This window comes from Malus domestica, chromosome 01 (assembly GCF_042453785.1).
Source record: "Malus domestica chromosome 01, GDT2T_hap1".
NCBI lineage: Eukaryota > Viridiplantae > Streptophyta > Magnoliopsida > Rosales > Rosaceae > Malus > Malus domestica.
Window position 1 is genome coordinate 28,148,295 of NC_091661.1, and position 15,391 is coordinate 28,163,685.

The 15,391-nt window shown below is 38.4% G+C and overlaps 1 protein-coding gene and 1 long non-coding RNA gene across 4 annotated transcripts; one reads left to right on the forward strand and one right to left on the reverse strand.

Annotated features, from left to right (window-relative positions):
* Nucleotides 1–1,170: 1,170 nt before the first annotated feature.
* On the reverse strand, nt 1,171–8,753 carry LOC103439454 (probable serine/threonine protein kinase IRE). Of its 3 annotated transcripts, none has more exons than XR_011583427.1 (17): nt 8,182–8,753; nt 7,965–8,032; nt 7,652–7,828; nt 6,225–7,547; nt 5,849–6,021; nt 5,389–5,638; nt 5,142–5,234; nt 4,916–5,056; nt 4,691–4,783; nt 4,206–4,493; nt 3,384–3,472; nt 3,198–3,249; nt 3,061–3,117; nt 2,815–2,973; nt 2,482–2,562; nt 2,069–2,326; nt 1,171–1,639 (listed from the first exon to the last, which is right to left on the reverse strand). XR_011583427.1 is itself a non-coding variant. In XM_029098237.2 (16 exons), exons 1-16 carry the CDS (start codon nt 8,606–8,608, stop codon nt 2,237–2,239), a joined length of 3,561 nt encoding a protein of 1,186 aa, XP_028954070.2. In that variant the 5' UTR covers nt 8,609–8,751; the 3' UTR covers nt 1,931–2,236. The 3 variants fall into 3 exon arrangements, 1 of the variants encoding a protein (XP_028954070.2); XR_011583428.1 differs by having other exon boundaries at nt 8,236–8,734; XM_029098237.2 differs by lacking the exon at nt 1,171–1,639 and having other exon boundaries at nt 1,931–2,326; nt 8,182–8,751.
* A 5,749-nt stretch (nt 8,754–14,502) lies between these two features.
* Nucleotides 14,503–14,950, forward strand: LOC139198141 (uncharacterized). The gene is made up of 3 exons (XR_011583432.1): nt 14,503–14,588; nt 14,676–14,781; nt 14,872–14,950. It is a non-coding gene; the product is annotated as an uncharacterized lncRNA (long non-coding RNA).
* Nucleotides 14,951–15,391: the final 441 nt, after the last annotated feature.

Below are 15,391 nucleotides of genomic sequence, written 5' to 3' on the forward strand. Positions count from 1 at the left end.
AAAAATAATTGGTGGCTATTTATTTGTTCATCTCCAAGCATGAGGATTATTTGGGGATTCGATGTGGTAACTGATAAGACTAAACACAAGGATCAAATTTGGTTGTATTTTTGGCTAAGTTCAAAGTCTTGGGGGGAGTAAGCTTTATCTGAGGTTCAAATCAGTAGAAGAGTTCTAATAACATAGGTAGCATGTACTAGCTTATCAACCAGCGCATCCTTGTCCCTATAAATACAAGGCTACAAACAATGGAAACCCCCCTCCAATTTAACACACAAATTGCCTTGCGCAAACCCTCACTTTCGCGAAACCTCTCAACAACCTTGAGATTTTTATTTTCTTTTTCTGCCGACATATCTTCAATTGGGATAAACAATAGTGTGAAGGCAATCGATGATACCTTCAGTTTGGATAAACAGCACTATCGCCGTAGAACCAGCCGATCGCGAAACACGTTCAGTTTGGATAAATAGCACTACGTCGAGGCTGACTGGTTATCTATCCAAGTCTAGGTCGAGAAAGACTTTCGGGTCTTTATTGGCAGATGTCATCTCATTAGCCTTTTCGGTGAGGTGAGGTGTTACCATCAAGACATATATTTGTTTTGAGTATTTGTGCCCCTATACTCTGATGTCGATTTGGCATACTTATACCCTTACAAATCACTGTGATCGAATTCGGCACCGACGATTTGTGAACTTCGCAAAATTAGCAACCTTGTCTTCAAGCTCTAACCCAAAGATCAAGATGTGTTCCTTCCTCGGTCGCAGTCGCAGTCGCAAGATCGAGAAGTCAGCCACGCGCTCAACGCAACATCAACACATTTTACTCCTCGGCCGAGCTTGGCCAATGAGTTGGCACGCCCCACATCAACCAAATGACGTAGTTAGCTCATTAGTTACTCGGTCTGCGTGCCACGTAAGCTTGGTAGTTTTTAGGATCAACGGAGTAATAACGAAACTAAAGGATCATTTGGAAGTGCATTTAAAATAATTGAAAGCATGTGTAAATATTTTTGGATTCTAAAAGCACTTAAATTGCTACTTTCAAGAAGCACCAACCGGAATTTACTTGTATTTTTACTCAAAATTGATTTCAAAAATACCCTCATCAAAAGCGTTTTTAATTATTTCAAAAACACTTCCAAACAATCCTGAAACAAAACATCAATGCATTACACGTGTTTTACTTTTGGATTTTATAAACACCAAATTATTGTATATCCCCAACAAAGCCAAAATAATGAGGGTGCTATTAACAATGATCCAAATGGGGATTCATAAAGTGAAACCCTAATTTAAAATACATTCCAATAAACCACTGTTAGATGCATCCCTGCCGCTAGACTTCTCAGATACAGAGGCTGATGATATCTATCGTCTTTGGGTTTACCTGTTTACATCTGTGTCGTGTTTGTTTTAGCTTACAGATTGATGAACACGTACAATAACGTAAAAATAACAATACTATAATAAAATAGCTCATACTATACATCATGATGTCAACTTCTTCCGTAATTCAAAGTGAAAAGAACCACATGATAGGTTTTAATCTAAATCATCCAACTATCCAAGAGAACCATGAATCTAAGGGCTGATTTGGTATTGTTGTCCTTTGAAAAAAAGCTGCTTCTGCTGTGCTGTAAGAATAAACGACTATAAAATAAAGCTGTAAAGTGTTTGGTAAACTTTTTTGTAAAAATGCTTTTGAAAAAAAAACAGTATTATAGTGTTTGGTAAACTTTTATGTAAAACAGATGTGAAAAAAAAACCGGTTTTTCAAAGCTGGGTTTTGCAGCTTCTTGTTTTTAGCTTTTTTTCACCCAAAACTATGAGAAAAAGCTCCCAAGTTTTTTTCAAAATCACCTCGGTACCAAACCATGCCTAAGTCTGATTTTTTTACCCCGCCAATTTTGAACAGCTCGTTAATATTAGAGAAGGGTACAAAATTTTCTACTGAGAAAGATATGTACAAGAAACGCCATCACGCGATCAAGACCGAAACATCTAAAAAACAGTACCGAAACAGTTAAGTGAGATTAACTAAGCCTGATTCAATAGCAGCCTACCTCTGCATTCAGGAAGAACAACCGCTATTCGCTGAATGGATGCCGCGCTTCCTGGACTATTCACGTTGAAGACTTCTCTCCGAAAACCCACATTTGAAGGGACAGTAAGCTTGGAGCAGTAGGCCAGTGCATAGTGATTTGTTGAAGGGTTAAAGAAAAACTGTCTTGTCACGGTACAGATGACTTGGAGGCACCCGGTGACTCCTTGGTGTTCTTCACGAGAAGATCATAATTGATTGAAGCAAGCTGCGATAAGTTCTGAGAACACAAATAACACATTAATAATGCTAATGATAACATACTGCAGAATAACACAGTGAATCCAGAAAGAGCTTTGTAGAAAAAACACCACCATCAATCATTTTCATCCCGCATCGGAAGAAGAAAGAACAGCTTAGGTTTTTAGGCCTTACCTTGAATGAAAAATTACTGAAAGAGTACTGCACGTCAAGGTTTGGCGCACTGAAGTCCGCCAAACTACCACATTCATCCCCCTGAATCACAGACGTATAATAGTCAGGTAGCTAAGATAATAATCCCACTGGAATGAACCAGGGTCAAATTTGGATCAGATGGGTGATTGTGCCACTAAACACATATGAATCAAGGTCAAATTGTTAGCGGCTTTCGGGTAGACTTCAGATCTTTGGTACATCCATATAATTCTATATCAACTTAGATGCAGTAAGAGTTATGGCTGATCCTAACAGCTCTATGTGCATAAAGAAAAAAAGGAGTATACATACATCTTCGTCTTGTATGTTGCTACATGAACCGCTGCTGCATGTTTCAGTCATGTCATCAAAGTCACTGGCACCATTAACATGATCATCTTCTGGATTCCATATGTACCGGCTCATGAAATAACTTGTATCGTGTATATCGGTTGATGGTATGAACATAGCCTGCAGCCAATGATGGTACCCTCTTGTCTATCACATATACATGTCAAAAATCATTGAAAAACTTGAACAAGTTTAACTTGAATTGACCTTCTGCCTCGCAAGGGTATCCCAGTTAATATCCTTGAAAAAAGGATGTTGCTTCACCTGCCAGAGGTCCCAACACTTAATTTTATCATCACTGTAACTTGCAAATGAACTGTAGTAAAAGGTAGTCAGCAAATTACCTCCCTAGTACCTGTTGCTCCAAGTCTTTGAACTGGGTTGTCGGTCAGCAGTCTGACAAGGAGTGCGGAAGAAATATAAGATAAAGACTTCTCTTGAAATATAAAGGCATATTAACAAGCCCGGCATAAGAAAGAATTCAAAACAGCATTGTAACTAACACATCCAGAAAATGCAAACATTCTTACTTGTCAATTAAATCGTACGCTTCAGGGCTCATCTCCTCGGGTACCTTAGGCCAGGGGATATCTCTGTTTATTATATTGTTGAAAATTTGCTGCAATAAGTAGGATCTATAAGTTCCAACATCAAACTGCTCACTCGTGACTATCATATGATATTTGAAATGATACCATTCACGGAAAAGGATCAAACAATCCATTCAGATGTTAAGGAAACTAAATCGCATAGAAGAAAAATTGCACCTTATCTCGGTTCCATGAAACAGTTGGACCAATGCTAAACATAATTACCCTATTGCAGAGAATATTCAAAGAAACGTACAACCAGAATAGAGACAAATTCAATACAATGTCATGCAGAGTTGAACTTAATCCTTTCTGAACAAAAATTAAATTCATGATCAACCCAAAAAGAACAACCCGAAAAACTTCAGGAACAAACTCTTATTAGAAAATACTTTATATATGGATGATTGAGATGCACTGAAATATTCCCCACCATTGTACATCTTAGTTGTCCATATAAGTTTTAACTACTTAGAAACAGAACCTTGTTTAAGAACCCTAGGAGAGAAGACGTGTATACATATCACATACGCATGTATGCACGTCTGTCTGTATGTATATATTCTTGTTCTAGACATGAACACCTCATTTTCACAATGACAAGTGCTTCCGATGGAGTACATAAAATATTGGGGACAATTGAGATATGATGACAGAAAATGACTGCATTCAGTAAAGATGGAAGAAAAAAATCAGTCTTCCATTCCATGCAATAGTCCACAACCAAGATAACTTTACACCCGCCGTAATTAGACTGCATACCTGTGGATGTTCTGCATTGAATGGTGGAATACCGACAAGCACCTCAAAAAGAATAACCCCCACAGACCACCAGTCAGCAGTTGCACTGTGCCCCATGCCAAGAAGTATTTCAGGTGCCAAATAATCAGGGGTCCCAACGATTGAATGTTTTTGGCGCTGTGCCCTTTCTGATGAAGACTCAGATTTTGGTTCATCATCTGGGACAAAACCGGTACCACTAACTGATGGACCTGATAAGTCGTCAGTGCTGCTGATTAGACCAACCTTGGAGAGCCCAAAATCTGTCAACTGTAACATAAGGGATTAGACATTTGTGAGAAGTGACAATTAAACTCTATATGGCAGAACCTACACAAATGACACATAACAAAAAATAACAGCAGGTGCATGATATAACGCCAGAATGCTTATAGGATGCCCAAACTTATCTCCAACAGTAAAAACAAAAAACAAACATTAAAGAACTGAGACCGCAAAATATTGACCTTGATATGACCATCTTGACCAATCAACAGGTTGTCTGGCTTCAAGTCTCTATGGATAACATTTAATGAATGCAAATACTCCAAAGCAAGAACCTTTAAGAAGAAAAAGGAAAGAAAAAAAAGATTGCTTATGCTGTCATACCATCAATGAGATACTTTTAGAGGGAGAAATGAGAAAGTGAATCCGGAGATTGGAAAAGAAAAGAAGAATTAATAATCCCTTACAACTTCTGCAATATATACGCGGGCCATATCTTCATCCAAGCAGCCTAGATTTCTCAATAAAGAGTAAAGATCTCCACCATTTAAGTACTCCATGACCAGATAAAGATTTTCCCTGCATGTGAAAGAATAGAAAAATCGGACCTGTTCATCATCAGAAGTACATGTTAGAAAAGTCTTTCGACGTGCAATGCATTCTTAAAGTGAAAAAACATGGGGACCCACTCACCACAAAGGGATTGCGAACCAATATAAGGATGTTACGCTCTGCCAAAATACTCTCAACGGCATTTTTACGGATCATATCAGCCTTCTTTAATACCTGCAGAAATGTACCACCATATCAGAATGTCTTGAAACATTAACTTGCAATCAAAAGATGGATTCCATGGCCATCATTTTTATCCATTTTTTCCACATGAAGGTCCAAAGGAACAATGTGCACTAATTCTCTTAAAACACAGAATCAAATAGACCTTTATAGCAAATAAGTCACCAGTCGCTCTTTTTCTGGCAAGAAAAACTCGTCCAAATGCACCCCTGCTTATTGGTTTTATTATCTCAAAATCTTCAATAGAAGTTCGATCCTTAGAACACGGATTGATGGGGCTGACACGCAGACTACGAACTGCTTCATCTTCCACCGAACTTTCTTCATCAGCCATACCATTTGATGAATCCAATTTTTCATCTTCTATCTGCCCACAAAGCTGTACATATTTTTCCCTGCAAATTTCAGAATTACAATTAATCAGAGATCCTTTGATTAGACTTTAAATAATTAACCAACCATTTGAAGAAATACAAAAAAAAATGACCAGAGAAGCTAAAAACTATACAATTTTGTTGATGCTCAAATCAAGAAAATCTTTTGAGGGAATTCATATGTGTACAAAGCACAAGATATATCTGTAATAAAAATAGGCTTCCACTCACTGCAATAATTTTTCAATACGCCTTCCAAAAGTCTCTACAACGAGTGCATCCACCTTCCTGTCCTGGATAGCATATTTTAGGTCTTCCAGTCGTTCAAGCATATACTCCAATGCAGTGTAGTCACAATTGCTAACATTTGTAACAGAACGAGCGATGTCCAGTAGCTTGTGTATCTGTCCATCCATGGTCTAATTAAAATACGAACATCAAAGGAGCAGGTATCTACAAATACCCAGTTCCACCAGAAATGCATTCAACAGACTTTAAGTTGCAGAGCAACAATAGAAACTTAAAACAAAGTATACTAACTTCACATTTAAGAGAAAAAGAAGTAAAAGCAGAATTTCCGGTCAGAAGAAACGTAGAAGTGGGACACCTGCTGAGAACTCTCTAGTTCCGGTATTGCTCTCCCTCCACTCAGCAGCATTTCAAGATGACTGGTTCTTGGTGTTTGTAATGGTGATCTTGGTGTCGAACTACCTGCTGACGAGGTTCTGGTGCCTTGTTCACGTATCAAAGCAGAATGTGCATCACATGAGATGTCCGGCAAAACATTCAGATCTTCCATAACAAAAGAGTTGTCAACATCAGGAATGCAATCAAGAATGCTTTCAGAGAACCGAGACAAGTCAATTCTCTTTGGTGACAACTCATTTGAATCCTCATGCATCTGTGATGGATACACTCTTGCAACATCAAAATTTCCTCGAGTTTCAATGCCTTTTGGTGTCCAAGATTCCATTATCCTTTCAAGAGCTTCAGCAACTCTTTCAAGTCGTTCATTCACAGTTAAACCCTTCAAGTCACACCTATCAGCAATTGTACATATTCGAGAGTGTTCCTCTACATGTACCGTTGGAATTTCAACCTCACATATGCGACAGATCATCAAATTTTCGTATGCAACATTCTGCTGGTCCATCCATATTCCCCAAGAAACAGTTTGTGCACTTGCAGACACCTCTGAGTGTTCAAGATGGCATGATGAAGTATCCAGATGTTCAGTACTGTAGTCACCACAAGTTTTTGTGTCATCTTTGGCATGCAAACGATCTGACTTTTCCTTTGACGGTGTGTCAGCAACATCATTGCCTTTCTGATTTTTCTCAGCAGCAGAGGGAAGTTTTTTCCAAGATGACATCCTATAGCTGCCAGTAGATTCAACGCTTTTGGCAGTACCAACCTCCACCTCCTCAACTCCACAATTTTTTTCCTGCTCACGAGACTTCCTCATTTTCTTCTCATTCGCTTCCTTCCCACCCAGTGAACCACTATAGCTCTGCTGTGTAGCCTCCACAACTTGTTCTGGATAAACTCCAAGATCACTGAACTGATGAAGACTGAGAATGTGCTCTTCCTCATAGCCACTCTCTTTCTGGAACTGCACAAGCCGTGTGCACCGAGTGAGAATAAAAAGAAGACGGGTGTGGGCTTGTTTGAGGGCCCCCATTGGTATCTCTTGACGCCGGTCATCCAAATTCTGAACAATGCCTTCACACTTGACCCAAAATTCACTTGGAGACATCTTTGCACACCTCCGAGCAATAACCAACAAATCCTCAAAGTTCTCCTTCCATTCAGGATGAGACTGTGTAGACTTTTCAAGCATTCCGACCAAATCACCAGCAAATGCACCTAAATCAAAGTCAACCTCTTCCTTTAACTTCTCAAATCTTGCCTTGACCGCCACCATAATCTCCTAAAAGAATTTATAGTAGCCAGATAATTTAATGAGATTGGCCAAAACAAAAAATACTCCGAGGCATAAAAATTGTATAAGCCAGGGCAAGGCAATAGTATTACCTCCATATGCCCGAATGCACGAGACTTCCACACAGGAAATGGTCGAACTCCTTTGGAGTTGAGCTCATGAGAGAAACTCTTAATTTCAGGTGCTCTCTTCTTTCTTCCACTCGTGACACGCAGTATTGCCTGAAAACGCGGCGACTGCATTTCCTTTGAAAAGGCTGCATGATTACCCTACAATATATGCATTACACACAAACAACAGCATTGTCAAGCTTGTGAGCTACCTACATTTCTCCAACGAACTAAGTGTGCATGTATATATGTAATTATATATAATATATATGAAATTCACTGACAATTTCCTTACCTCCAACATTGGATTGAGTAGTGATGCATTTCTGAGCGATTTTGATTGATTCCACTGCACAGATTTAGCTGTAAAGAAATCGCAAATTAGAACTCTAAACAATACACTTAAATGTATCTGATGAAACTCAATCAAGATTTCCCAAAAAATTAATATAAATTAAAAATATATACTTATACATATATATATATATATATATATATATATATATATGTACCTGGTTGTAAGGGCACGTGTTTAGGTTTTGGTTTGACGGTGTACTTAACCCTACTCGATTCATCGCCGAAATTCAACGGCGCGCAGACGGAGGAAGAGAACCGAAGCGGCGACGGAGCCGATCGAGTCCGAATGTGATTGAGGCCGAGCGACGACGCCAATACGATCGGCGCGGCGTCTGCTATGCGCTCCGCACGATCATCGTCCTCATCTTCCTCGTCGTCTTCGTACCCCTCTTCGAATTCCTCTTCGAATTCTTTGTCTTCTTGGATCGTCTGACTAGGGCTTCGCCTAATCGGGATGGGAGGGATCTTAAGGAGCTTGGCTCTGGAGGGAGAGGAGACAGACGACGTCGTTCCGAGGTCTGATTTTTCGTCGGAGTTGGAAATCGGCGGCGGGTTTGAGGAAGGCGGAGGAGGGCTCGACATGGATACGACGTTTCGGGTTTGGATTCGGGTCCGGATTCGTCATGGGATTGTGAGAGACAGAGAGAGAGAGAGGGAGGGGCTGCTTTGGGGAGATTATCTCGCGGGAAGAGAGAGAGGGCGTTAGAGATCGACACGAATCGGTTGCGGGGTTTGAAACGTGCTTCCCGCTAAACATGTATCTCGGGCGGGTTCGCCTGCGGTGAGGACTAGCGTAAGGATGTATATTCGCACGTATGGACGAAACGTCATATTCGCACGTGGTACCAAGCGGATCGGGCCGACCCAACCCGTTTAATAAAACATTAGCCCAGCCCGTGGCCCTGCACATTAAAAACGTTATATTTGGTGTATATATGTATTTGTGACTAAAATTTTGTATAATATATTTCTAATGATATTGAGCCTAGTATCTATTATTTTAATTTTTTTTGGTTTTAAAGAATGTATCCATATTTTGAGTTTGTAGAATCTACCAACCGTTTTATGGTACAATAAGTTATTGGTTAATTTGATGAAATGTCCTATATCTATGTGTGTGTGTAGACCCATCCAAACTCAAATATGTGTCATCATTTTTATAACCAAAAAAAACCACCACGTCGCTTTTGAGAAGAAAAAAAAAAAAAGGAGTAACAATGTCGTTTGGATTGAAATATAAAGTCAATATCGTTTGACCAAAAAAGTTGACGTCATTTCCACCCTCCGCCATTGAGCCATTGCATATAATCATCATTCCAACCACTTGATATTGAGTCTCACGAACTTTATCACGCTTTCACGAAATGAACTTCATTGCGACTTCACCTTTCCGATCTTTCCGACCAACCAACTTGTCGAGGTAAATTTTGGAATTTCTACATTGAATGGTGGAATACCGACAAACAACTATAGCAATCTTTCCATCTCATAGTCTTAAGATCCTTAAAACGAAAACTACGTCAAACCAAGGTATCAAGTGGGTTGCCCCGACCTAACCCATTTAATAGAACATTAGCCCAACTTGTGGCCCTGCCAAGTTACCATCTTGTTCATCATCTTCCTCAAAATATTTCTTCTTCCTCTTCATAGTCATCAAACACTTGGGTTTTGATGATTTTCTTGTGACTCGTTCTGTGTCCGTCGAGCGCTTGATAAGATTGAAATACTTTGTCACAAGTCTCGCACTTGTACTTCTCCTAAGTCCGGAACAAAGCTCAGGCCCGAAAACCCTAATTGACGCCGTTGTCAGACTCATCATCCTCCTCCTCCTCCTCCTCCAAGGACTCAACCACCCCATGTTTTACTTTTATCATTTTCCATTTATCCATTGAGAGCATGACAAGACACTTGACAACATCTTTAGTTGAAAAAGGATCAGAAACATAACTCACCTACAATGTACAATGCACCAATCTACCTAGATGGTAAAAATGTAAGTAATGATGGTAATAACGTAAGTTTTGATGATTTTCTTGTGACTCGCTTTGTGTCCACTGAGCGCTTGATAAGATCAAAACACTTTGTCACAAGTCTTGCGCTTGTATTTACCCTGAAGTCTGGACCAAGCTCAGGCTCGAAAACCCTAACCGACATTGTCGTCAGACTCATTCTCCTCCTCCTCCAGGGACTCATCCACCCCATTTTTACTTTTATCTTTTTCTATTTATCCATTGAGGGCATGATAAGACACCTGACAACATCTTTAGTTGAAAAAGCATCAAAAACAGAACTCACCTACCAATGTACAATGTACAATGTACGATGTACCAATCTATGGTAAAAATGCCAGTAATAATGATAATAACGTAATTTTATTTTTCTTATGACTCACTTTGCGTCAGTTGAGCTCTTGATAAGATCGAAACACTTTGTCACAAGTCTTGCACTTGTATTTCCCTTGAGTCTAGACCAAACTCAGGCTCGAAAACCCAAACTGACGTCGTCATTGGACTCATCCTCCTCCTCTTCCACAGACTCATCCACCTCATTTTTACTTTTATTTTTTCCCATTTATCCTTCAAGAGCATAATTACAACATCTTTAGTTGAAAAAGCATCGAAAACAGAACTCACCTACCAATGTACCAATCTACCTAGATGGTAAGTTTTGATGATGCTAATAAGCTATATCAATTTTCCATCTCATAATCTTAGGATTCTTACAACGAAAACTACATCAAACCTAGAGATGAAATGGGTCAAGCCGGCTTGGCCCACTTAATAAAACATTATCACAGCTCAGCCCAACCGGCAACCCGAACACATTAGAAAATGGCTATTATCATGTCAAAAAAAAAACCAAAACATATAACTTACTGGAAAATAAGGCGGGTTTGCTTAAGGAATTTGAATTTTGATCACCTAATTTGGGCCTTCGATGTTGCAAAAGTGGTAATTGGAAGGCCAATTTAACATCCAACTAAAATGTACGTTTGACCCTCACTATCCAAGTTTTGTTAGTTAACTTGTTACAACACATTAGAAACTTTGAGGTCTAATATTCCCACCAACTTATAAGCATGATTCCTTCAATTCAACCCTCAACCTTCTCCTGTGAATTGTTTGTAGTACCCACAAAGACAGAGGTCATAAACCGCGGGAGCTCCAGCTAAAATGTGAACTTTGTAGGATCGATTATTTCATGAATATTCATCAACTGCGATTTAACTCTGGTTTGGTGCACATGTTGTTGTTCTTGTATGCAGTTTTTCTCCTTCGCGCAATCCATCAACTTATAATCGTTTGGTTTTTTGATCGGTTGCAGTTTTTGTTATCTCAGTTCATAGATCTCTAATTTGGCGACGATTGGAAGGCGGCTGAGAATTTTTTGGGTGTGTTATCTCTGCTTCTGTTTATCCCAATTTTAATATGTAATTTTTTGGGTGTGTTATCTCTGCTTATGTTTATCCCAATTTTAATATGTATTTAGAATTGTTGGATTAAAGGGGGTTTGTGATTTGTTATAAAATATGAGTCAAATAGCTCCAATTTTTTAAAGTTTTCTGGTTTTGGTTTCTATTGAAAATAAGAAAACTGAGAGGGAAATTGTGATATTAAGTATAAAGTATTAAGTTTAATTACCTAGCTTTGTAGCTAATTTTATATCAATATTGATTCACACGTTTAATTTCCAATGAACTTATATACATTTTCCTTTTTTTTTTATTAATTTACTGATTCAGTGAATAATTTTGGCTTTTAGATTTGTTTGAATATTTTTCTGATTCAACTTGCAGGTTTAGTATCATTTTACAGCTTTCTACAACTCTTTGTTCTTTCTCTCTTCCTTTATGTATTTTTAGTCAAATTGAACTGCTCTTTTTAACTTCAGATTTAACTGAAGTGTTTAGAACTTAATTAAGTGGAAATTTACTCAGGTTTAATGATCTCTATTTGTTTGACAAAATAAGCATATAATACCTCCACAGGTAAGGGGCCGGACAATTTGCAGGCCAACGTTAAGATTGTTCAGAGCATTAGAGGATAATGGTAATGGATATGAAATTGTTGTTTTATGACAAACACTGCATGTTGATGTTGGTAGTTTTAGTTTTTGCTCCACCAAATTGTATGAGAAGATAATTACAAACAGTGCCAATTTTCCAACATATTCTCTATAACCTATTCTATTGTTTTCTCTAATATACATGTTATTGCCCCCATTTTTTTTAAGGCAGTGTCTTAGGTACTATTAAATTAGTTTTATGTCTTTTTTTTATTTGAAGGCTGCTTCTTTTTCTCTGTCTTTATTAAGATTCTGGGGTGTGCTTTGGATTTGCTACATATGGTCATATTTTTTGTCATTGGCCTTTTGTTCTGCTTAGTTATTTTTAATTGAGTGTTTTATCTGGTATTTCATTTTATTTTGTTTATTTGTTTCCTTTTTATGTTTAAATGTTTTTCTTTCTTTCTAAATTTAGGCTTCTGGGAAATTCTTGCTCACTGTTTGGATTCCAAGAAAATTTAGGAGATGTCCAGTAATATTCACATCCTGAAACTCAATGAAAATACATACTAATTTATGTGCAGCTGAAAATTTTGTTATCTGATTATGTTCTAATTAAAGATGATTTATTTGTTTTTTTTATTTTAATTATTTCATATTTATTTTGTGATTGCAGATGTTTAAATGATGGAGAGGTTTGCAAAGCTGTTACTCGGAGGAGACATGTCTGGATGAGGGAATGGTCTCTGCACTGCCCTTGCTATCTCAAATGCCATCACCAATCTCTCTGGTTAGTCACATTTCTCTTGGAATATGCATTTCCCTTGGTGATGAACTTAATAAAAAAATGTGAGATGAGCAAATTGAAAAGTTTACTTTCTTCTCATATGCATGCTTTAACATATGTCGGTTTTAATTACTGATAAGCAATTGAAAATTCAGTTTTTCTCCTCATGGTACACTTACATTGGTGGATCAACATATGTTTGCTTTTAACATATCTTATTAAATGCATTTGAACATGTTGAGTTTCATGCCTGCAGCATCGCGCTGCAGACTTATTCCTTCGGTTGTTCTCGTCTTCGACGGACAACGATGGTGGTTGAAAGGGATTTGGGTCGAGTGTTTCGACGAGAATCACAAGGTATCTCTTTTATACTGCCTTCGGGGTAATTCCCCATCACAACCTCAATGACAAAAGATGTTGGAGATGCGTGCCATCATCATCACTAACGGCCAGAGTCATATGTTGTGCGGAAGCGGCATTCGACTGTAAGTGAATAGTAAAACAGAACAGAAACAAAACCAACATCAACAAGAACACCAAGATTTATACTGGTTCGGCAATGCCTACATCCAGTTTGGAGACGACGGAGTATTCCACTATAATCAATGAGAACATACAATAGTGTTTATCACTCAATTTCCCAAAGACCCAAATAACCCAAGCTCTCACACTTACAATAGGAAGAGAAAACCAAAAATACAAAGCAAGACAATTTGAGAAAATTCTTCTCTATGCCGAATGGCTTCTTGCTATTTTTCTTTCTTCCTTGTTCTCCTCTTGTCTCTCCATCTAGGGCTACACCTTGCTTCTTCTTTTATAGCCAAAGAAAAGCTTCTCAAAGACATCAATGGGCAAAGGCCTAACATCAAGTCAAAAGAGTTAGACACAAATTAGGCACAAATTAGGCACAAATGTTGTTTGCCTCCCATTACCACAAAGTAGCCCAAAGATTTTGACTTTGACTACATGTTTGAGTCAATAATCAACATCATATGAGGTGGCATGGGATCACATCCCTCACGACTCAACGATGCAGAGCGGCGACGACCAAGTTTTGGAAAGAAGAAGACATGTCAGACGACATAGCGTGCAACCATTTAAACGAGTGGCGCAGCTTGGCAGCTCAGACGCTGGTGCGGCTTCAAGCCGCGACTTCCGTGATTTAGGGTTTTGAAATCCCTTAATTTGTATCTTCTTTTTTGATATACCCACCCATATATTCATCAACGTTGATATGACATGCATATTACACAAAACAATAATCATATTATTCATGGGATATATTAAATTGAAACCAAATAGATTATGGCTTAAGATTACTTGGATGTTGATGAAGATGGTGAAAAGGTTTAGTCTTCTTCCAAGACCTTCTCTTTTTCGCAAAAACACATCATGCTGATAATGTGTTGTGAAACTAATTTTAAAAGTGGATGAGAGAGAGAGGAGACGACTAAGAGAGAATGGCTCATGAGAATTGTGCCCTCACTTGTTGACCTTGTACTTTTATTTGTACTAATCATGATCAGTTTTTTTTTTAATTTTTTAATTTTTTTTTGTCTTACAAGTAATACTAACCTTTGAGGATTGGATCTTCATATCCTATTAGAATTTTATTTTAAGTGTACAAAATCACGTTTGTCATTGATAATTCTATACATAACACATCCATGTCTTTTTGTTTGGCTTACTATCCAATATCGGACTCCAAGTCAACAGTGGCTATGCTTAAAGAGCATTGTGCTGGGTTCATCGTCAAGGAGTTGGATGCCGGTGTGTAAAATATTTCCATTGTTGTATACTGTGTTTATGCTCAAAAGTTTCATACAAGTTTATTCCTTTCATTGTTCTCGAAATTAGGTCATTGCCCGCACGACGAACTGCCCGATGAAGTGAATTCAATTATTCGTGAATGGATAGTGAACCAGAGGAGTAAACTTCCGGCTGTTAGCTTCAAGTAGTTTATGTAAATGATCTGTACCGTTAATTCTTTTTTATCCTTGTCAAAATTCAAATGCAAGTTTTTTGAAATCAAATGGCTTGATTGATTATTCAGTATATGCTACAAAATCCATGTTGATGTGTAAGAAGGAAACATGGTACTCCAACATTGCCCGAGCAACGCCAGCGCAAAATCCCTACGGCTGTTAGGGCGGCTATGTTTGACATTGTTTCCTATAAGAGGATCACTCCAACATTGCACTTTCATTCCTTGTGTTGCTGTTTAGTTGACTAGTTCTTCAGAACTCAATGTTCACGACAGCGGCTGTTCACTGTACCTCCTCTCCCAACTTCATTTCATCGCAAAGACAGGTGATATCAGGAGCTATTCCTCCATTACAATCCCTCAAAATCCCATCACCTACAAGACCGTTTAACAACCGCGGATCCTGTCGTTAACGACAGCGGATCCTCGTGACACAGCTTCTGCCATATCGTTGCGGCAAAACATCTGGTGTACAAGTAGCTATAACAACCTGCAATAATGTTCAAATTCTTGATTTGAGGTACTTCTGAACCTCAAAGACGGTCAAATGGAGTTACATTAAAAGCATCACGTCAAATATATTCAAGTT